This window comes from Scaptodrosophila lebanonensis, unplaced genomic scaffold, assembly GCF_003285725.1.
Source record: "Scaptodrosophila lebanonensis strain 11010-0011.00,11010-0021.00 unplaced genomic scaffold, SlebRS2 tig00000147-arrow-arrow-pilon, whole genome shotgun sequence".
Lineage (NCBI taxonomy): Eukaryota > Metazoa > Arthropoda > Insecta > Diptera > Drosophilidae > Scaptodrosophila > Scaptodrosophila lebanonensis.
This window is the reverse complement of record NW_022060591.1, coordinates 884,122-908,661: the sequence shown is the minus strand read 5'-3', so window position 1 is coordinate 908,661 and position 24,540 is coordinate 884,122. Positions and strand designations below refer to the sequence as shown.

The 24,540-nt window shown below is 41.5% G+C and overlaps 1 protein-coding gene across 1 annotated transcript; it reads left to right on the top strand.

Moving 5' to 3' along the window:
* Window positions 1-17,830: 17,830 nt before the first annotated feature.
* Window positions 17,831-19,280, top strand: LOC115629428 (synaptosomal-associated protein 29). The gene is made up of 3 exons (XM_030525886.1): window positions 17,831-18,253; window positions 18,320-18,566; window positions 18,627-19,280. The coding sequence occupies exons 2-3, from the start codon at window positions 18,341-18,343 to the stop codon at window positions 19,166-19,168; spliced, it is 768 nt and encodes a 255-aa protein (XP_030381746.1). The 5' UTR covers window positions 17,831-18,253; window positions 18,320-18,340; the 3' UTR covers window positions 19,169-19,280.
* Window positions 19,281-24,540: the final 5,260 nt, after the last annotated feature.

The following is a 24,540-nucleotide window of genomic DNA, read 5'->3' as shown; positions in this document are numbered from 1 at the left end:
CCACACGGACTACTGCATACCAAAACTTATTTTTGATAAGAAATATGTTGTCAGGATTCCCACTCGAACAGAATGGGGACAACCTACCACACTACCAGAACAACGCCATCAGCTTCTTTACAGATGGCTCAAAACTGGATCAGAGAGTCGGCGGTGGCATATTTTCTCCGGACCTGGGGATAAAACTGTCATTTCGCCTCCCAGATCATTGCAGCGTCTACCAGGCAAAAGTGGCTGCGATACAAGAGGTCACTAAGCGCCTATCCCCCGGCACGGCAGGCCGCAGACCGATTTTTATTTTTTCGGATAGCCAAGCGGCACTCAAAGCGTTGGAATCCAATGTGGACAACTCAAAAATTATTACTGACTGCCGCAAATCTCTCAACGAGATGGCCCAGTAGGCCAGTACCACCCCCATATGGGTGCCAGGACACCATAATATTGAGGGAAACTGCATTGCAGACGAGCTGGCAAGGGAGGGAACAAACGCAAGCATTCTTCCCGACAGGGAAGGCATGGGAATGCCGTTAGCAACCTTTCGGCTCATGACACGCAATCATGCGCATTTCATGGCACAGCAGCGCTGGGAGAGCACAAACACATGCGTTTGTGCCAGGCTTACCTGGAGGAAAGTGTGGAGCACCTCCTCTGCCACTGCCCGGCACTGAACAGGCGCAGGCTATGCACCTTAGGGAAACCTTTCTTAAGAGACCTCTCGGAATTAAAAGATGTGGAGCTCGTGGACTTAGCAAATTTTGTTTGTATAAGTTCTTGTGTCTAGTTGTGTAGAAGGTCCATGTGCTGTCCTTGTCGGAAGGAGCATCGTTGCCCTACACCGCAGAGCATGGGAGCAACACAACATCAATAGCCTGAGCAGGATTTCAGTTCTTGTGGCCGCCTGGGAGAAATTTGGTGGTATCAAGCGTGCGAAAAGGAGTTTGTTTTTGGTTTGGTATGCTTACCGCAGCGATGGCGAGCCATGGTGCCATAATTACCATTTTTTATTTATTGGTATAGCCGCAAATAAGTTATCAATAGACAGGAGGTCCATTGTGAATGGTCCCGGCCTAGCACAGCTGTTCCTGAGAGAGCCATCGATATTGATAAGTATCGATAGAGTGTTTTGGTCATTAATAAATAATGTAAAAAGTAAGGAGCCAAGATGGCTACCTTGAGGCACACCTGATGATGCAAACACAGGCTTAGAAATATGCGACCTAAGCAAGATCCGTTGGGATCTGCTACTACTAAAAGAGACAGAGGAATAAGTTGACTGGAAGAAGTTGGCAAACAAGTCGGCAGCTTCAGAATATAGGTGAACCACGGTGGGCGATTCCAGGCCTGACGTCGTCCACATCAGGAAGTGGGGCCTGGTGTTTGATGGCGAGGCCAGAAGTATGCCAATGTCAGAGTTCATTTTCCGCTTGGAACATTTGTAATCATTGTACCAGGTGCCATGGGCGGACGTATTGAGCGATGTGCATTGTTTGGAGAGTGGAAGGGCGAAAGACTGGTACTGGATGCACATACGCGCCTCTGGACTGCCCGATTGTCTGAATCTCCGCTATGGGCTGCAGCAGCAATTCCAAACTCGAAGATCATGGTATGAGAGAGAGCAGGAGCTGAGGGAGCGGAAGCAGCGACACGGCGAGAGCACGGAGGAGTACATCCAGGCGATGCTGGTGCTGCGGTTGCGGTTGGTGTGTCCGTTCTCGGATTATGACCTGATTAAGGTGATCAAGACAAACATTAAGGACACCGTGTCGAGGGCCATATATCCGATGCATATCACCAACCTGCAGAAGCTGCGAGAGGAGTGCCAAGACGCCGAAAAGATGCTGGCAACGCGTAGGGCACGGCCCTCAGCCAATACCAACTACGGACCGCAGCGAGAGCAGCATCGGGTGAACGAGCTGGAAGTGGTCGCGGAGAATCCAGGAGTCGGCCCGATAGAGAAGCGACAAGCGGTATATGCTGCAGTATTGATTGTGGGCAGAGAATTTAACGGGTTGGTGGATACCGCGGCGTCGGTGAGCCTGCTGGGCAATGGTGCCATAGAGGAAGTCCGGGAACTAAGTCTGGTAGTGTGCAAGACCAAATCCGCGGTTAGAACCGCAGGAGGTGCGCCACATTGCATTGTCGGAACTGATGCAGTCATAGTGTTCCATATTTGTTCGTCGCTGTGCCAGCCATTGTACTTAGACGTGGATTTGGTTTAGCTCCGGGGGTGATACCAGCCGAAGGTGAGGTGCATCACGAGGCGGAGGTGGATGAGGAGTGTTTGCCGAAGAGCACGCCAACAGAACCACATGAGTTTGAGTCGTGGCAACAAAAGGAGCTGTAGCGAGGGTGATTGAGCCGAGTGAGACGCCGTGGACGTGATGAAGCCAGGCAAAAATAGATTATGCTTAGACGCCAGAAAGCTGAACAGACTAACGGTAAAGGATCCTTACCCGTTGCAAAGTATTGAGTCCATTTTGAGCCGAGTCGAAGATACGGTGTACATCAGCCTCGATCTAAAGCACGCGTTTTGGCAGGTTGATTTGGATCCGGAGAGTCGTCCGTATACGGCGTTCACAATACCTGGAAGGCCTCTCTTCCAGTTCAAGGCCATGCCGTTTGGTTTGTGCAACGCAGCGCAGCGGCTCTGTCGAGTGATGGAGAAGTAATTCCCCAGAAGCTTAAAAGTAACGTCTTTGTCTACCTAGATGACCTTCTGGTGATATCTCGTACGTTTGAGCAGCACTGCAAAGTATTGTTGGATGTGGCGGGCGCCTTAGCGGTAGCAAACTTGACGATCTCCTTTAAAAAATACAAGTTTTCCTACCGGTACTTAAAGTACTTGGGATTCATCGTGGGCGATGGCGCATTGCGGACTGATCCTGACAAAATGGCGGGGATCCGAGAAATTTCTTTGCCCACCAGCGCGAAGCAACTCCGGCAGTTCTTGGGAAGTGCGGGCTAGTATAGGCGATTCATCCAAAATTTCGCGTCCATTTCCGCGCCCTTGACCGATTGCCTGAGAGGAAAAGGGCGGTGGCGAGGCGGTGGCGGCATTCGAGGAATTGAAACGGGCACTTACCTGCGCACCGGTGTTGGTCCATCCAGATTTTCGCAAACCTTTTGTGGTGCAGTGCGATGCGAGTCATGCGGGCATAGGGGCAGTGTTATTCCAATGCTACGATGACGGGACCAAAAGGCCGATAGCATTCTTTTCGGCGAAGCTTCGAGGCGCGCAGCTGAATTACAGCGTGAACGAAAAAGAGTGTCTGGCTGCGGTGAAAGCGGTGGCGAGGTTTCGACCGTCAAGCATCGAAAAGGGAAAGACAACGTGGTGGCCGATACACTCTCGCGGCCTTTCGAACTCGAGGAGAGTGACCTCTTTGATTTCGAGACTACCGAGTTCGAAAGTGCAGTGTACACAGGGCGGCTGGTGCAAGAGAACGCAGAGCAATTTCCCGATTTGCGCGTTGAGGACGGGCTTTATAAGCGAGCGAGTTTACGCGACCCGAGCGAGAGGAGTTTTCTTCGAAGCTTTGGGTACCGCGTTCTGTGTACGCAGCTCTTATACAGCAGGCCCATGAGAGCGACGTCACGATGCATGGTGGTATGGCGATGACGGTGGAGCGACTCAAACGGTTATTCTTCTGGCCCGGGAAAGTGGCCCAGATGAGGAAATACGTGGCCCATTGCGAGGTTTGCCAGGCCACCAAGCATACCACGCAAGTCATGAGGCCACTGATGGGCGCCGAAGTGGTATCCTTCCGGCCGATGCAGAAATTGTATTTGGACTTTCTGGGGCCATATCGGAGGTCCAGAAGGGGGAACACTACCATCTTGGCAGTGCTGAATCATATGTCCAAGTTCGTCTAGTTGCGAGCAATGCCGAGAGCGACCGCAGCGGCGGTAGTACGGTTCGAGCAGGAGGAAGTTTTCACAGCATTTGGGGTCCCAGAAACTGTCCACACGGATAACGGGAAACAGTTCGTGTCTGGGGAGTTTCCCTCGTTCCTGAAGAGTTTGAACGTTACGCACACGCTGACGGCGAATTATTCTCCACAGGCGAATGTTGCGGAGCGAGTTAATCAGTCGATGCTTGCGGCGATTCGGACGTATATGCAGGGAGACCACACCAAGTGGGACGAGAGGTTGGCACAAGTGCAGTGTGCCGCGCATCACTGTCCACCACGGCATTGGAACGTCGCCGTACTTCGCGATGTTCGGGCAGCACATGTTCACCAGCGGCAAAGACTACAAACTGGCACGTAAGTTGGGAACGCTGGAAGATGGCGAAGTGCGCATAATGCCGGCCGAAGACCAGCAGTAAGTGGCACAGGAACAGATCCGACTCAATATACACCTGTCGTATCAGAAGGCACAACAGCACTACAATGTACGGGCAAATGATGTGAGATACGTACCAGGCTCGGCGGTATCTATTGGCACAGCATAAGGCTCATCTCAGGCCGTGGGCGTTGTCCTACGTTGGGCGGGAAAAGAGTCACGTCACTTTCCACTCCCGTTTCTTTCGAATGGCACAAAATAAAAACGGAGTGTGTTGTTATGTGCGACGCGGCAGTATTGGGAAACCTCAAATGGCGTCGGACGAAGGGGATGGCAACTCACGCAATTAACAGCTGGCGCGCGCCGATACCAACACCGAGTACTCGTGCGTGAGGTCCGAGGACAAGTGCTACCATTTATCAGGGTTTGAAAGTGCGGGGTAGCATCGGAAATCGGGAAAACAGAGGTTATAGGTTTCTTGACAAGTAATAACTTCCGGCAAGGGCAAAAGAGACAGTTTGGCAAGTGACGAAGGGACATGCATGTGGCAATTATAACGCACACAGGAAAAGAAAGAAGAAAAAGGAAGCAAAGTGGAAGATTTAGAACGTGGGAATAGCTGGTGGACAAGGAGAGGCCGAGGAAGTATATCTTTGGGAATATCTAGGCTGAGGCGATCGGCAACCGTAGCGACGGGTGGGCCTGAAAAGTGGGCTGTGGGCGGCGTGGGCAACGAGCGTAGCCTGGATGCAGGAGGGCTTCATTGTAGCCACGGCAGAAGACAGCGCTAACACCGGCCGGCGACGCTGCATCCTGCACGGGGTCTCAGCCGTAATTCGATTCCAGTCAGCGTTCCTCTTTTGGACTCGGGCTAAGTACCCCTACGACTATCAGCTTACATACATCCCTACACATATACATATTCTTTTCAAACATACAACACCAACATTTCTATACACCCCACATATATATATATACTAGCAGGTATTGCCCGTCTTAGCCCGGCTCAATATAATGTTTCCAATTGTATTTATTTTGTGTGTGCATAACCTACCCATATGTTTTCACCTTATAAGTTACCAGTAGGAAGGCATTTAAGGTATTTAAATGAACATTTTCTGTTCTTGACAAAAAATTGTTCAGTAGTCCGTTACATTTTTGTTCTTGCCAAACTATTTCGTTAAACTAACATGACCACTATAACTAATATTTTTTAAAGCTCGTTTTCCTCCCTTTGGAGCTAGAATTTTCCAAAAGCCTTTCTTAGTGTGCTCCTACACTATGATGGATACTATGAAAGGATACTTGAGTCCAAATTTCATCTTTTACCGTTTGGGCTGTGCATTGATCACCAATTAGTCAGGACAAACTGTTTTATATATAGAGATAACACAACGTTTTAAGATAGACTATGTTCCAAAAAGGGGAATAATTATAAGGGTATATCCTAAATTTAAATTCACATTTGAATCTTTTCGTGCCATATTGAGTCAATACGGTCACGCACAATGTCGGAATATGAAACACGGCACTCGTGTTAATGCCGTGCAGCGATGAGACACGATCAAAAAGCACTGACAATTCTCATCTCAATTTGCTAGAGTAAAACTTTCGATAGTTGAAGCCATCGATACCATCAAAATATCGAAGTTTGAATGCAATAAGCAGAATATTTAAATAATAAAATCTAATTATTTATTGAGATCAATAAGAACAAATAATATACATACATATATACATCTGCCCGCAATGCGAAGCAGAATATGCGTAGCTCCGTTATTCGGTTTCTGCTTTACTATCGCTTACACAGTCGTTGCTTAGCGACGGTAACTGTAAACTTTTGGCGTTTTGCCTTTGCAATTAACATTAAATGGTCAAAACGAAAGAAGAAGAGCGAGCCAATGACTTGCAGTTGTTGTTGTTTTTAGAGCATTATTTTTTTTACAATCAAACAACTGTGTTCGATTGCCCAATGTATACATTAATACGAATGTACATACATGCTATATATATGTATGTATACATACATACATATGTATGTTTCTCTTTACTTTTTCAACCGTACGTAGAGAACCGCACACATAGACACGAACTGTTGCTTGTTGTGTGTGTGAGTGTGTGTATGTTGGGGACATCAACTATTTGATATTTGTTGTTGCTGCATAAAGTAATTAATGAAAACCCTAATTCCAAATGCACTAAACAAAGAAAAAATTACTTTCAAAAATGTTATATAATTTTCAATTAATTAACATTTCTTGCTCTGTCAGTGCAAGACGAATGTACCTACATACATATGTAGATACATATGTACATACATAGATGTGCACATATGTATGGACATTCACACATTAGTGTCTCCCATGTTGCTTTGGCTATTTCAATCGTTTGCACGCAACTACACGAACAGCTGTTTGCATGTGTGTGTGTGTGTGTGTATACTTAGTTGTCCCCAACTGTTTGATATTTTGTATTGTTTGTTCTGCCTGCTTTTGTAAAATGCATATTTTGAAAATCCTTTAATGCAAAGTTGTAGATTTAGTTACGTAGATTATATTACCCAAATTTTAAATCGATCGGACTAAATTTATAACACAAACTTTTCATTTGAAAAAATGAATAAATATTAAAACCCCAATAATTCAAGCTCCACCACAAATTGTGTCACATTTTTTTTACAGGAAAACTCCCATATGTCAGTCCCCAAAAAAAACCAAGTAACAGAACCAAGTATACAGTTTTTCTTGGAATTTTTCTAAGAGTATACATCTAAGTTAATCAGATGAAAATTGTAGATACAAACGTTGGAGCCTGTTTTCCCCCTCGAATTTTCCAAAATTCTTAGTGGGCACCTACACTATGAAAGGATACTTGATTCCAAATTTCAGCTTCCTAGCTTTTACCGTTTGGGCTGTACGTTGATCACCAATCAGTCAATCAGTCAAATCGATTATCTGATTATCGCCCGATCGATTATCTGAAAATAATATCAAGTGGGCGATAAAAATCTTCAAGCCCTCCAAATCAGCAGGGCCGGATAACATTGTTCCGGCTCAGCTAATTCACGCAGAAAATACTGCCATCAGATGGTTGGCAGATATTTTTCATAAAATCTTCATGGCAAGGAATATCCCAGAAGCTTGGCTTAGATCAAGAGTGGTATTCATACCCAAAGCAGATAAAGCCTCGCACACTACTCCAAAAGATTTCAGAACAACAACTCATCTTTTCTATTAAAGCCGTTCGAGAGACTTCTAGGCCTCCATTTAAGAAGCAAGATCCCGCTCTCAGAGCTGTCATGCTCTCAACACGCCTACTGCAAAGGCAGATCCACAGAAACGGTACTCCATGATGTGACTTCGGTCATCGAAAAATACCAATACCAAACAATACACCCTTACCGCCTTCTTGGACATAGAAGGTGCTTTCAACAATGTGTCTCCTACCGCCATCACAAGCTCACTTACACACCTGGGAACGGAAAATTCCATTGTAGAACTGGTAAGACAGCTTCTCACCAGGCGGTCAAACAAGTCTACACTGGGGCTGAGCACGATATCCAGATATGTAAGTAGCGGAACGCCTCAGGCCGGCGTCCTCTCACCATTCCTGGCGGTCAACACACTCCTACGATCCTTGGAAAGGATAGGGGGATGCCGCGCTTTAGCCAACGAATATGATGTGACCATCTCCTTCTCGTCCTTCTCTCTAAGTGTGAACCCCAGCAAAGCAGAGCTGGTGTTATTCACTAGGAAATACAAAATTCCTCCTCTTCGTCCCCCTTTACTAAATGGAGTACCACTATCCTTCAGCAGCTCAGCCAAATATCTAGGTTTGATACTGAATAGGAAGCTGGACTGGAACTTGAACATTGAAGACAGAGTGAGAAAAACCACAATCGCACTCTATACCTGCAGAAAATCCATTGGACTGAAATGGGGCATGGCCCCTTATGTGGTGCACTGGCTATACACTGCAATAATCAGACCTATACTCTTATATGCAGTCTCTATATGGCGGCTATCACTTACAAAAAAAACTCGTCTCTTCAGAGACTAAATAAAGTCCCACGACAGACTGAACTAACGATTTCAGGTGCACTGCACACCACTCCAAGCGAAGCACTAGATGTGATTCTGGGAATACTCCCAATACATCTCATGGGGAAGATGAACGCCACGTTGGCGGCTCTTCACATGAGAGAACCCAACCAGTGGTCAGAAGAAGGTTTTGATCATGCCAAAATCCTGAGACGAAATTACACTATCCCCTCAGTCACAGACTACTGTATCCCCGAGGCGTAACCCCACACTCCCTTTCACACCATCATTCCCTCTTGGGAAGAATGAAATCCCCACCAATTCAATTAAGATCTATACGGACGGTTCTAAGCTAGACAACCGCGTAGGCGGGGGCGAAGAACTCGGCATTAAAAAAGCTAACGGCTACTGGATCACTGTAGTGTGTTCTTGACGGAAATCTTAGCTATTCAAGAAGCTCTTCTTATACTACCAAGCCCTGCCATAGATATCAGATAAATCTGTATATACTCGGGTAGCCAAGCGGCAATAAAATCCCTAATTGCCATTACACCGAACTCGATGTCAGTACAGAACTGTCGCAAATCTCTTCACGAGATTGCAGCACAGTTCTCATTCTACCTCATTCTACCCCAGGCCATAGTAATATCGAGGGAAATTCCATAGCCGACGAACTGGCAAGACATGAGACCACAGCCTCCCTCCTTCCAGACAAGGAGAGCGTCGGTATACATATGGCCAACTGTAAATTGTCAGTTCGGAACCACTTTGATTCTGTTGCTAATCAAATGTGGACCAACGATATAGACTTCTATAAAATCGCACGCCAAACGTAGCCAATTCTTAACAAGAGACGATATTCTGAGCTCTGTAGACTGAGCAGAAGCCAATGTTCAGTTGTAATCAGAGCCATCACGGGATACTGGCTGGTTGGCACCCATGCCACAGCCTTGTCAAGGACAAGACAACGCTTCCTAGGAGCTGGCAAACAGAAAGCCGATAGACATCTTCAAGTTCATCCAGGCAGTTGGATGGATGTAATACTTGCGTAGAAATGTAGCTAATCACGGGTTTTTGGGAAGTTACTAGTCCACGCGGTAACACAACGGGCCAACTTTTAAGGCCTAAGTGAGTCAGGGTTTACACTCTGGTGCCGCACCTACCTACTACCTACACGAATTTTTCCATTTAGCACGATTAAAAAAACACAAATTGAATAAATAAAAACACACACAGCTGACGAACAGCTATAAACCATTCTTATGTATGTCGTAATGCACATTATATATGTGTTTTAATAAAATAAACATAAATCCTTGTTTTTTTCACTGATTTTAATAGGTTTTATTATTTTTGCATATGACCAATGTCTTTTTTTACACAAAAGGCTTGGATTCGCAAAAGATGACTCGGGCGAGCATAGGGTTTACTGCAGTTATTGCAAGATCACTATCACATCCAAGCTCAGTAATTTGTGCGCTCATACAACAACAAAGAAGCACACAAGTTCAATGAACAGTTCTATTAAAAAAAAAAATTACTTTGTCAGTTTGCCTGAAGAAACTATTCTGCTTTTACTACCAATTGTATAATAATTATTTACGCATGATTGTTACAACCATGTCGTACGAATACGAACCTCGCAGAACTGAATTAATTATTGTAAATATCACCTTATAACAACAAAAAATGGTAAAACCATACAGCTTGTTTTAAGGTTTTTTCCTCTAAATTTTCGACTTTTTTGCCCTTTCTTCCAGTTAGAAACGATTTTTTTTTTAAATTAAAAAAATGGCAGCACTGGAAGTAATAGAGTGAAATTTTTTCGATAAAGCCTTTTCTTGGTGTAAAATTGCAAGCGTTTATGCAATTTTATATATACTTCAAATGTTTATATATTTATGTGTATATATAATCGAAATTATAATTTTACCGCAGTAATGATAAAAGTTGGGTTGCTGGAGAAATGGCGAAATTTGTTTGTAGTGCTTCAATGCTGGGTACACCAGCTTCAATTGGATGGTATTCGGAGAGGAAATCTTTGCATCTAACTGTGCAATTTTATTGCTGTATCTATGACTCCAATATTTTGTATATAATGTTCTGTGGAAGTAATATTTTGATTTTGTGAACTAAGCCATCCAAGCCACTTTCCTCTTTGTGTACGTAATGGTGATTCACTCTCGATTAGTGGACATACGCCTAATTTAGCTTTCAACAATGGGAATCGTTTGCTGTTTGGGGAGAGTTGCTCCATATAGTTAATTTGAGTTTGGTGTTTCTCATCTTCTAGGGCTTTGCGTAGTAGATGGTTGGCTATTTTTAACCGCTCCTTTGAGTCAGGTGATCTGTGCGCTTGCCACTCTCGCCGCTCTTATTTCGTAGCAGCTCTTCAATATGCCTGGGAACATGCAGTCGGGTATCCCGACTTTGAAATACTCTGTACATATGTGTAGAATATTTATGCGTGCATGTATATGTTTGTGTGTGTCTCGTAAAGCAGTAACAACAACAACAGCTGCGAGCACTGCTTGGTCTCTGTTGAAATGTAACAAACCATATGTATCGACCCATCTGTCCATCACTAACAAAGTTAGTCTCTCTAAGAACGTAGATCGAAGCAGACGCATTCGCTGCAGTTATATTGTATCACACACAACACATCATATATTCATACATATCAATAAACATCAAATTTATTACATTAAAAACTACAACAGGTTATGGGCCAAGCAAGCTTCCACTGCACTCATATACCTTAGTGAAACTTAATAAATAAAAGTTTTGGTGACGCCGAATTCATTGTGAAATAATCAATGCAATAGACGCATAATTGTATGTAAATGTGTGTGTGTGCAAGTGTAAAAATCATTGTGAAAAGATCAATGTGGTAGACGTACATACGTACATGTGTATGTGCAAAAATCTTGTGTGTATTGGTGACTGACGCTAACAAAGTGGTCTTTTAAATTTGAAATCCACAAATCAGTGTTAAGCACATAAAGCGTGTGAAAAATCAAAGTGTTGAAAAAGTACACGGTGAAACTATCGAATAATCGATCAACGAAAACACGAAACGTAAACAAAAGCAAAAAAAAAAAAAGTAAGAATAAGTGTGTTAGAAAAACAAAGGTACAGTATTAATCGCTGAAAAAGTGCGACAATATGAGTTATGCAAATATTAAAATTGATCCCCTCGGTAGGGACAATTATGATACCTGGAAAATACAGGTACAAGCGTTATTAATAAAAAACGATGTTTGGAAATATGTAAGTGGCCAGAACGTGCTGCCAACTAATAGTTCTGCTGAAAAAGTTGCAGAATGGGAATTGAATGATTCTAAAGCAAAATCCGACTTAATTTTGTCAATCTCTACGACAGAATTGAGACAAGTGAAAAACTGTGAGACATCCAAGGAATTATGGGACAAATTAAAAGTGTATACCAATCAAAAGGTCCCGCGCGCAAAGCTCATTTGCTGAAATCGCTTATTTTGTTGAAAATGCAAAATGGTGGGGACACGCATACCCATTTGCAAAATTTCTTTGACACGGTAGACAAAATTCGCGAAATGGACATGGAAATCATGGATGATCTTGTAACAATATTACTATTGTATAGTGCGCCAGAACAGTTTAGAGTCGCGAAAATGCTCGAAGAATACGAAGCGCGAAAACGCAATAATGTCGAGTCAGTGACGCATTGTTTGCACGAAAAAGTTATATTAAAGTGAAAAGTAGCAAACCTACTGAAAAGTTTAAATTAGCTTGCTACAATTGTGGGAAAATAGGCCATAAAGCCAGAGAATGCCGATCGAGGCCGAAAAATCAATTCGAAAACAATAACAACAAAAACAAAGAAAAGCGTGAAAGACCTGAAAACGCAAGTAATACCGCTATTGCTTTTCAAATATGTGGTGAAAAAGGAATGTGGTGTCTAGACTCTGGAGCCACATCGCACATGTGTTCTCAAAAGGACAAATTTCAAAATATTGTCAGAAATAGTGAAAACCAAAAACTGAAGCTCGCAAATAACATGTCTGCTAAAATAGCAGGGTGCGGAGAAGTTTTATTAGAGACCTCAAAAAGAACCGCAAGTTTGGGGGAAACGTTATACTTGTATGTACCAGACTTAATATCAAATTTAATGTCTGTTTCTAAGATTACCGATAAAGGCTTCGAGGTCATCTTTCGTCGTAACGGAGCAGTAGTACTAAATCCCAAAACAGGCGAGAAATTGTCACAGCATTGCGAAAATCATATCTGTACTACATAAATGAGCCGCCATCGCGCAGCAAATTTGCTCAAGCAACTGAGCAAAAGAAGGATCTTCAAGAATGGCACGAAATACTCGGGCATCTCAACGAGGCCGATTTGAAAGGTATGATCAAAACTGAAAAAGTGGTAGGCATCCAGGCCGATGTCAAACAGAATTTGCAACAGTGTGAGGTCTGCATTCAGGGGAAGCAAACACAAAATCGCTTTCCGCACTCCGAATCAAAGTCAAATGAACTCCTTGAACTAGTACATTCCGACGTCTGTGGACCAATGCGCACCCAGTCCAATGGTCACTCGAAGTATTTTGTCACATTCATTGACGACAAATTAAAGTGGTGTGAAGTATACTTTGTCAAACAAAAGAACGAAGTATTAAGTAAGTTCACACAATACAAAAGAATGGTCGAGAATACTACAGGAAAGAAAATCAAAACGTTGCGTACTGATAATGGTAAAGAGTATGTAATCTCTGAATTTTTTCGGCTGCTGAAAGAAGCTGGTTTTATACCAGCATGAATAAACTGTTGAATATACTCCACAGCGAAATGGAGTAGCCGAACGGAAAAACAGAACTCTAATCGATATGGCGAGCTGCATGTTACTTCAAAGTGAACTTGCAGCAAGTTTCTGGGCTGAAGCGATCATCACGGCGAATCACATCAGAAACCGGTGTCCATCACGAAGTCTAAATGGTGAAATACCCTACACTCTATGGACCGGCAAAAAGGCAAACGTTAACTATTTGCGGAAATTTGGCACAATCGCCTACATGCTAGAAAAGAAACCTGGAAAAGGAAAATTCGAGCCAAAATCAAAACGATGTATTTTTATTGGATACGAAAACCAGTCTAAAGCGTACAGACTATGGAGTCCAGATGAGAGAAAAATCTTCAAGAGCCGAGATGTAAAATTTACAGATCATTTTGAAGAAAATTCCGAATATGACGAATTCATCGACGCAAAGCAGCTCATCACGGGAAACCATAAAATAGTGGTCGAAATCTTAAATAAACCAACCAATGCCGTGAATATGAAAAATGAAGTAGAAGATGCGAAGGATCATGGAATCATAAGTACCCCAGTCACCACCAAGCCCAAAAGGGGAAGACCACCCAAGCCAAGGCGTATAATTGAAGAAGCAGAAACACGTAACACCTCTGAACAAGAAAGCCACGTTGAAGAGACGGACCCGCAAACCGCTGAAGAAGCACTCGCTCGACCCGAAGGTGAAGAATGGAAAGCAGCCTTACTAGAAGAATACCCGGCACTGAAGAAAAATAACACGTGGGAGTTGGTAGATCGTCCGTCCAACACCAAGGTCATCGAAACGAAATGGGTATTACGAACCAAACGAAATGCTGATGGATCAATCCAGAGACGAAAGGCAAGACTCGTCGCTAAAGGTTTTGCACAAACACCAGGCGTAAATTATACAGAAACATTTGCTCCTGTTGCACGAATGAGCTCCATACGTATGCTCATGGCATTATCCGTTGAATTGGAAATGGAAATTTAACAACTTGATTTCGTAAGCGCATATCTAAATGGTGAAATTACCGAAGACATCTATGTGGAAATACCTGAAGAACTAAAGCATATTCTCAGTGGTCACGAACAAGAGGCCTATAAGTCAGACAAAGTGTGCAAAATTCAAAAGGCACTTTACGGTCTAAAGCAATCAGGACGTCAATGGAACAAGAAGCTCGACGAGAAGCTGCAAGAGCTTGGTTTGGAACCTTGCAGCGCAGACCCTTGTGTATACACCAAGCGAAGTGAGAATATATATGTTGATGATCTCATGGTAGCATCAAACAACAAAGAAACAACCGACGACCTTAAGAAGGAACTTGCAAAAACCTTCGACATGAAAGATATGGGACCCCTAAGATACTGTTTAGGCATCGAATTCGAGCAGAACGCAGAAACAACCCAGATAAAGATTCACCAACGAAAGTACACAAATGAAGTCGTCAATCGATTCCACATGCAAGATGCGAAAGCCATATCCACCCCAATGTTACCAGGCGAAAAATTATCAAAAACAATGTCACCAAGTACACCGGCAGAAGAAGCGAATATGAAGAACGTCCCATATGAAAGTCTTATAGGCTCGCTAATGTATCTAGCAGTTTGCACTCGTCCAGACATAGCCCACGCAGTTAGTGTATTAAGTCAATATAACTCATGCTTTGGCCGAAAGCATTGGGAAGCAGCGAAAAGAGTCCTCAGATATCTCAAAGGCATCGCAGAAGGACTAATTTTCAAAAGAACAGGCACGGACCTATTCGGCTACACCGACGCCGATGGGGGTTCAAACGTCGACGACCGAAAATCGTACACAGGTTACGCTTTCATGTATGCTAACGCAGCCGTCAGTTGGGAATCCGGTAAACAACGCACAGTTTCATTATCCACAACCGAAACTGAGTACATGGCGATTCCCGACGCAGCAAAAGAAGCAATTCATCTTGGCATATCGGATATCGGTATTAATCGATATCCATCCAAAATCGACGATATTTGATATTTTCGATACGATATATTTGATGTGATATTTTCTCCGATATAAATATCTGAATTTTCGTGTCGATATCATCGCTATTGTGACGAAAAGCCAATGCGGGACAATTTTAGGTGGTGTTATTTTCGATGTGTCAAATGTTAAATGGCGGTTTATTGCCATTCATATGTACATTTATGTATGTAAATAATTACACCTTTAAAAGCATTATTCAATTTGCATGTTTCTTTATTTTTTAAATCATTTTTTTGACCAGAACTGGATTTTTTTATCCTGTAGGGTAAAAAGAGTATATTACTTTGCACAAAAAGTATGTAACAGGCAGAAGAAAGCATCTCCGACCCCATATGGTATGTGTACAGGGTGCGCCATCTTTTATGTCGGTATGCAAACATTGAATATCCTTGAAAATAAACAATCGATTTTCAAGTATGAGATATTTTTATTTACAATTGTACAATTTCTTGAACTGAGGTTTTCAACACTGGTCTACTCAAGTCAATCGGTTCACTAATGACAAAGTTATTCAATATCTACATACCAACATAAAAGGTGGCGCACCCTGTATATATTCTTAATCAGCACGGCGAGAGAAATCGATCTAAGAATGTCCGTCCGTCTGAAAACGGTTAAGCCCACATTAACACTAGGTATATAGAAGTTCCCCGTCCAAAGCTACACGATTATATTACCTTTTTTTAGAGCTTCCCTCCCACTCCACGCTACAGAATTTCGGCAATGCTATCTACATTTCGAAAGCAACATAAGCCTTATTTCCAAAAAAAAATTCGTCGGCGCCACAGAAAATTGAAAGATTTAATTTTCTCGAACTTCCCCTCCAAGCCAGCTGTAAGACACAGCTGACAGTCGACGATTACATTTGGCGATTAATTGTGCTTCAATTCTGTAACGTGCTAAGTTAAATAAAAAACAAATATGCCATTTGCATTAATATTGGCCAGCGAGAATTTGCTGAAACGTCAATTAAATGTTGGAAAAATACAACGCAAATGATTGAGAAGCGCATCTGATCCCACTTAAGAATTCCACCTATATTGCTTATTAAAAATTAAATTTATTTGTAACAGTTTTTATAACATTTGGAATTTTGGGCAATGCCGGGGTGTCCTTGCAAAAATTACGTCTTGTGGCGATCTATGTTTTCCCCTACAAAAACTAGCTTATTAAATTGTTGTTTGTTTTACTGGTACGAATTGTATTTTTAAATGGCGGTTTATCGCCATTCATATTTTCGCTAACACACAGCCCTGTCACGTGACGTTACGGTTGTTTAATTAATACACGGATATTTGGTACTTATTTGAAAAAAAAAATTGCGTCAATTATATAATTTATTTTTACCTTTCGTTTGACTCACAACTTTTGACTTTCAGCAAAATGTGATGTTCGAAAAATGTAATGTTCAATTTTGGCCAATGGGGCATCTCTATTGTGCGGTTGTTTTGTATGTTCGAGTATACATTTAGTAATTTGCTAAAATATTTACATGGGATATTCAAAATATTTTTGATGCAGATTCTTCAGAATAATTATTTTGGAGAAAATTGGGTTTCGCTCATACTCTTGAGTGGAAGAGATTTCTGTGACACCCCTGTATGTACATATGTATACATAAATCTTTTTATACCCTGTACCCGTAGGGTAAAAAGGGTATATTAGGTTTGTGCAAAGTATGTAATATGCAGAAGGAAGCATCTCCGACCCCATAAAGTATATATATTCTGAATCAGCATGACGAGAGAAATCGATCTAGACATGTCCGTCCGTCTGTCCGTCTGGATGAACGCAAGGATCTCAGAAACTATAAAAGCTAGAATAACCAAAGTTGGCATCCAGATTCTCCTAGGTCCGAGTAAGGACGAGTTTATTTTATTTTTTTTAATTTTCCCCCCCTTCCCCCGCTACAGAATTTCGTCAATAGCGTCCACATTTCAAATGCTACCTAAACCAAACTTTGCACACATAATTTATATATAATTGTCTACTGTTGTTCAGGAGTTGTTTTATTCAATTCGGACAATTCTAAGAAAAGTTATTAGCAAAACAAATTCTCGCCAGTACAACCCCCACAAACTGCAGCAACAAGTTCGCTCTTCTTCTTCCTCTTTTTGCTGCTGCTATGGGCGCATATAACTCAGTGACGGAAGTTTACCTGGGTACAGGGTATTACACTGTCGGGCTTGCTCGACTGTAGCGTTCTCTCTTGTTTTTTTTTTTTCAAATTTTATGCAAATCATTCAATTCTAAGAGAAGTTAACGAAACAATGTTGCTCCAGTACTATATCGGCAAACTGCAGCATCAAGCTTGCGCTTGCTACAGGCTTATGAGCTTATGGCTCAGTCCCGGAAGTTGGTCTGGATACAGTGTATTTCACTGTTATTTATAATATCATTAAATTGATCACAACTGCCAATGTTATATGTTAAAAGAAGCGTTGCACGTAATGTGTCCACTTTTAGTGACGCTTGTCCACAAAGCAATTATTAATAAAAATACTAACAGAGAAGGTATTAGACGATAGATAAGTAATTTTGCATTGGTATTCCTTTTTCTTTTAGATTTTTGAAAACCTCAATTCACCGCTGTTTTGTCGAACAGGAGAGATTTTCGGGCTTATCGATATCGGTTCTGATGTGGCCACTCTACAGGTGCAATAAATAAAAACAATGGTTTTCTATCTCTTGCTCTATCTATTATATTAGGTATTTTTAAAGTCATGTTAATACGGGACATGCGTGAAGCGTTTGAGGTTTTCAGGGACTATTTTATTCGATTTTTCAATGCGTGACAACACATGTCAATGCGGGACGGTTGGTCGCTTTAATGTTAACCCACATCGATGTTTAGATGTTTTAAGTGGAAGAACATCGATCTATTTTTGTCAAATTATTTAAAAAACTAAGGTTTTTTATTGAATACAAAAGGTTTCAAAACAAACGATATTTTCACAAATTCAAAGAATATAACAAAACCAAAGAATGATTGATTAAAAAAAAAAATCATAACATCGATGTATCGATGGTTCTTCCAGCACTAATACATGTACATATATTATCACTTTTCTTCGTGAATATTGCTTCGTAAATATTGCTCGTCTGTAGTGTCTCCGTGAGTAACAACACTGACTTAAAAATTAAACTTCATTTTATAAATCATATTTGTTTATTTTTAAAGTAATCTAATTAAACTGGAAAAATGGCAAATAATTATTTAGAGCCAGTTAGCAATCATTTTCCGCATATTGATGACGACAGTTTTTTAAAAAACACTCAAAAAGCAAAAGCCAAGAAACTCAACACGAACCCATTTGAGGAAAAATATGATGACGATGATGATATGTCAACTCAAAGCCGCCAGGCTTATATTGAGAAACGTAGACAGATTGAGGAACGCACTCTGGACTCTTCTAAAATAAGCTTGGGTAATGTAGATATGTACATAAGTCGGTATTTCGATATAAATAATAAAAGCAACTTAACAGGTTTACTTTACGAAACTGAGGAGGTGGGCAATGCCACCGCAGTGGAACTTACTAAACAACGTGAACAGCTGGAAAAAACATCTCTTCAATTAGATGAAATCAATGTTACATTACGGACCAGTCAAAGACATTTGACAGGACTTAAAAGTTTGTTCGGAGGTCTCAAAAACTATCTTTCGGGAAATCGTGTCCAACCCACACGCTCACCCAACACACCCGCTAATTCAAGTGCCATTGAAGAAGAAGTCCAAACATCATCGGCGGAGCTTTACGATAATCAGCCGGTTAGCCGAATACGAAATGTTGGAAGTACTTCTCACCATCAGCAGACACAGCAACAACATAATTTCGAATCATGTTTAGAATCGAATCTTAAAGAAATGTGTGACAATCTATCCCGTTTGAAGTGCTTGGCTAATAATTTAGGCACTGAAATCGAATCGCAAAATGATTTGCTTGATAACATGAATTATAAGGTCGAAGATGTGGATTTAAAAATTAGCAAACAAAGTAAACAAATGAACCTGCTGTTAAAGAAATAACGGCAAAAACAAACAAATTTAATTTTTAAAAGATATAAGAAAACTATACTATTGTTAATTATCGTGTAACATAAATTTGCGAAAAAATATAAATACATATACAAGCCCCGACCAGGCTCATTTTTATACCCTGTACCCAAAACGTAAAAGAGTAAACTAGTTTTCTGTGAATGTATTTAACACACAGAAGGAGACGTGGTAGATCCCCAAAAGTATACAGATATGTATACTTGTATGTAGGAGAATAACACTTAAATAGATGTAAATCATTAAATGATGTGTGTAAATCAAATACAAAGAGAATGTTTCGTGTGATCTAACGGCAAGGTTTAAGTATTGCCTTAGCCGAGCAAAACGCATTGTTCTTGTCTAGGAAGTTTAGAAAAGAAAATGGGAAAGAACAAAAAAAACAGTTTGCCCTGACTGACTGATTGGTGATCAACGCACAGTCCAAGACTGAATTATTGGGGCTTTTTTGGGGCACAAGAGGAAACCGCGTCAACAGCCTACAGCCCAAACGGTAAGAGCTAGAAAGCTGAAATTCGGGGTCAAGTACACTACCATAGTGTAGGTGCCCACTAAAAAGGGATTTTGGGGGGGGGAAAACAAGCTCCAAAGTGTGTTTGAAACATCTTCAGTTTTTCACCGATGAACCTAAAAATTGTTTTTATACTCTGTACATGAAATGTACAGAAGTATATTATGTTTGCGGGAGCTGAAAAATGTAACAGGCAGAAGGAGGCGTGGCAGACCCCACAAAGTATATATATTCTTGATCAGCATGACGAGTCGAGTCGATCTAGCCCTGTCTGTCTGTCTGTCCGTCCGTATGAACACCTGGATCTCAGAGACTATAAGAGATAGAGACACAAAATTTTCCACAAAGATGCGTTATGTGTATATTCTATACGAGTTTGTTTTATTTTTTTGATTTTCCCCCCCACTTCCCCCCTATGGGGGTTTTCCCGATTTTCCATTCGTATAATCGCCTATATCTCGGAGACTATAAGACCTAGGCACACCAAATTTTAGTCCAAGATGCCTTGTGTGAATACGCAGAAAATGTATATTTTGGAATTTCCCTCCCTCCCCCCTCTCCTTCGCAAATGCGATTTTCTCTAACTCCCGTAATTCTTGGAATTTCGAACTAAAATTTTGCAAATACCCCCAGTTAGTAATTATGTGTCCGAATGCCAAGTTTCACTATGATAGACCGATTTACCAAGAAGTTATAGCCATAAATATATTTGCTGCTGCAGCGCTGCTCAAGCGCTGCCCGCGGCTGTTGTTGATGTTGCTGTTTGGTTGACTGCGAAAATGCTTACACAGACACGAATTGATGCGCATAGGCATACATACACTCACACAGACGCAATTGCTATGTAAATGTGCAATTATACACCCTTTACGTGAGTTCGAATACCGAGAGAGGTAAAATCGATCCAATTTTTTATTATTTTTTTTTTTATTTTCTATAATTATTGTAAACATATGTACAGAGTATTTCAAAGTCGGGACACCCGACTTTAGCTTTTTTACTTGTTTGAAATTGGTCTTGGAGATTAAATTATTGGGGTTGTTACTGCGGCTGTCTGTACATGAGTATATTAGGTTTGCGGAAGCTGAAAAATGTAACAGGCAGAAGGAGGCGTGGAAGACCCCACAAAGTATATATATTCTTGATCAGCATGACGAGTCGATTTATCCCTGTCTGTACGTCCGTATGATCACCTAGATCTCAGAGACTATAAGAGATAGAGACACCAAATTTTGCACAAAGATGCCTTATTCTATATGAGTTTGTTTTATTTTTTTGATTTTCCCTCCACTTCCCCCCTATGGGGGTTTTCCCGATTTTCCATTCGTATAATCGCCTATATCTCGGAGACTATAAGACCTAGGAACACCAAATTTTAGTCCAAGATGGCTTATGTGAATACGCAGAAAATGTGTATTTTGGAATTTCCCTCCCGCCCCCCTCTCCCATGTAAATTGCGATTTTTTCTAACTCCCGTAAATCTTGGAATTTCGAACTAAAATTTTGGAAATACCCCCAGTTAGTTATTATGTGTCCGTATGACAAGTTTCACTATGATAGACCGATTTAACAAGAAGTTATAGCCATAAATATATTTGCTGCTGCAGCGCTGCCCGCGACTGTTGTTGATACTGGTGCTTTGGTTGACTGCACACATGTTTACACAGACACGAATAGATGCGCATAGGCATACATACACTCACACAGACGCAATTGCTATGTAAATGTGCAATTATACACCCTTTACGTGAGTTCGAATACCGAGAAAGGTAAAATCGATCAAAAAATTTTTTTTTAATTTTCTTAATTTTTTTTATTTTCTATAATTATTGTAAACATATGTACAGAGTATTTCAATTTCTGGACACCCGACTTTAGCTTTTTTACTTGTTTTAATTAAATTTGCACCGGGCTTCCACCAACACGTCTGTTCTTCTTCGTTTCCAAATTACAAGTCAGCTTATTCAAAAGTGTTCACATATAATAGGTGTAATAAGTGTGTACATAATCAATTATTCAAATGAGTTAAGAAACTGCTAAATTCATTTTAGCAAAATGTACAAATTTTCTGCGACATATTTCTGCCCCCTAGTGTTGCATCTGTTTCTCAACACGATCATTAATGTCGCTGGATTCAATTTGTAAACGGCATAGTTTGTTTACTGGTCTTCGGTAGAGGTTTCGGTAGTCTTCACATCCACCACACGTACCACGTTGTCGTCTCCTGGATATGTTTTCATTACTACTCCCAGTGGCCAGTCACCTCGCGGCATGTTCCCTTTGATGACCACCACCTCGCCTTCACGAATGTTATCGCAGTTTTTTGACCATTTTGGGCGAGTGATCAGCGTTGTTAGATACTCCTTTAAAAATCGTATCCAGAAGTTTTCAATTAGCCACTGAGCTTGTCGACAAATTCTTTTCTCCAAAGGATCGTTGTTAGCACACGGAGCGTGTATTGTTGCTTGTTGTTGGATGAGTATGTCGTTTGGACATATTCCATAGCTATCATCGGGGTCATCTGATTCCAATATGTATGGTCGACAATTGACCAGATGTTCTGTCTCACAAAATATTGTTTGTAGAGCCTCGTCGCTCAGATTTGAGTTTATTGGAATGACAGCCTCCATAGTTCTTTTGAAGCACCCTATTAGGCGCTCTCAACAGCCTCCGAAGTTTGGCGCACTTGCTGGAATAAATTTCCAATCAATTCCAGTGGTAGTTATTGTTGCCAGTTTAGATCGAATTGCTGCAGTGTCCAATTCCACAAGTGCTTCTTGTAGCTCTCTGCAGGCGCCTCTGAAGTTGGTAACGTTATCCGACCATAGTGTTTCAATATTGCCTCTTCATGCAAGCATGCGTCGAATTGCCATTATGAAGGAATCGGTGTTCAAGGAGTTTGCCACTTCTACATGTACTGCTCTCGTGGTTAAGCAAGTAAAAAGTACCCCATATCGTTTGCGCAAGACTTTGTTGTATCGGCCACTACTTCCTCTGCCTTCCTTTGTGTAAAAAGGGCCAAAGTAATCAACTCCAGCTGAAGTAAATGGTTTCTGGGATACGGTGAACCTCTCTTTTGGTAGCCATCCCATTTTTGGCTGCATCGGTTTAGCCTTTTGCCGTCGACACCACAGGCACTCATTTATTTATTTAAATCAACAAGTGGATCTGTCGATTTATTCAATAACAATATATAAGTATTAACATATTATATATATATTAAGATTTAAAATTAAAAATTCAAATATGATTTATATAAAATAGTCTCAACTTAAAAGATAAGAAAGCCTACAAAAAAGCTGTACAATAACGTCTATAAATGCCCCCGACACGTTGGGGGAATTTTATTTGCCAGTTGGCCAGCTATGCCCCGATTCACAGCCATATGTGTCAAAGACATTATAGACCTGACAATCTAAACAAATAGTATGTAGAAGAGGAAAATTAATTCTACTTAGAAAAAGTAAGGAGTAGAAAGAGACAGAGGTAAAGAGGGAGAGAAAGGAAGAGAAAGGGGAAGAGAGAAACAGGGAAAGAGAAAGATGGAACAAGAAAGACAAAAGGAGAAAGAGGGAAATCTCCAACCCGGTGGGGGAAAGTTTTAAGCCAGTCCGGCCAGCTATGCCCCGACTCACAGCAGTATGTGGTCAGAGATTTCCACGGAGATAACTTATGACCGCCTTGATCAATGTATTCATTTTGGGCATCCAATACTATTCTTTAAATTTGTGCACCACGACTTGTACTCCTGTGTGATTTGCCCGGTTGTGTAAGTCGTATATAAGCCTCTTTGTGAAATGATGTTTCCCATCTAGTACAATTGGTTTAGTACGTAGAATGCCTTTTGCTCGTTCGATTCTGCTACCGACGCATAGTAGATCCGCGTCATCCACAAACAAGCAATACTTGCTTGAACGTAGATCGGATGATCGTATGCCTTTTTTGACAAATTTTTTTTTCCCGTAGGAGTCAGCCTGAACCATCTAACACCAAGTTGTTTTGGCCCAAGTAAGTTCTTCGACATCGAGATCTCCACGTTTTTTCTGTTGTTGTTTTTCTTTACGTTCGTTACAAATCGCTTGGCCCAACCTGTTGAACGCAAAAGTTTTGTAAAATTAGATATTCTTGATAAAAGGATACTCAGCACGGGGTCTTGTTGGCAAGCAACCATGACGGTTTCCTCGTTTGCTTTGAACTTCTGTATAGGCCAGTAATTTCTTTCCAGGGCCACAAATTTAGGGCCGCATTGCCATCTCAATAATTTTTGTTTTTGTGTTGTTTCGCGTGTTATGATGTCTGCAATATTGTCCTCTGTTGGCACCCAGCACCACTCGGATGTGATCGACTTCTCGCATATTTCTCCGACTCTATTTGCCACAAATGAGCGGCCATCAGTTTTGATCCAAGTAAGGGCCGTCATTGAATCTGTCCAATAGAATCGCTCGTCGAAGGTTATTTGCATTTCGCTTTGCACTGCATCTGCTAATCGGCAGCCCATGACCGCTGCCAGTATCTGTAACTTTGGTATGGTTATATGCTTCAAGGGAGATACTCTAGCTTTAGAAGCAATTAAGCATACATCGAATTGTTGAGTGTTGTCTTTTATGTGGCATACTCGTAAGTACGCTGCTGCGGCATATGCTTTGCTACTGGCATCGCAAAATGAATGTAGCTTTACTTTTCCAGCTTGGTGATATTGTTGGGAATAGCACCTAGGTATTTTTACCTCAGCCAAATTTTTCAGCTCAGCTATCCATTCTTGCCATTTTTTAACTACATCTCCTTTGATGACGTCATCCCAATTGATGCCAGACTGCCACACTTCTCGCATGAT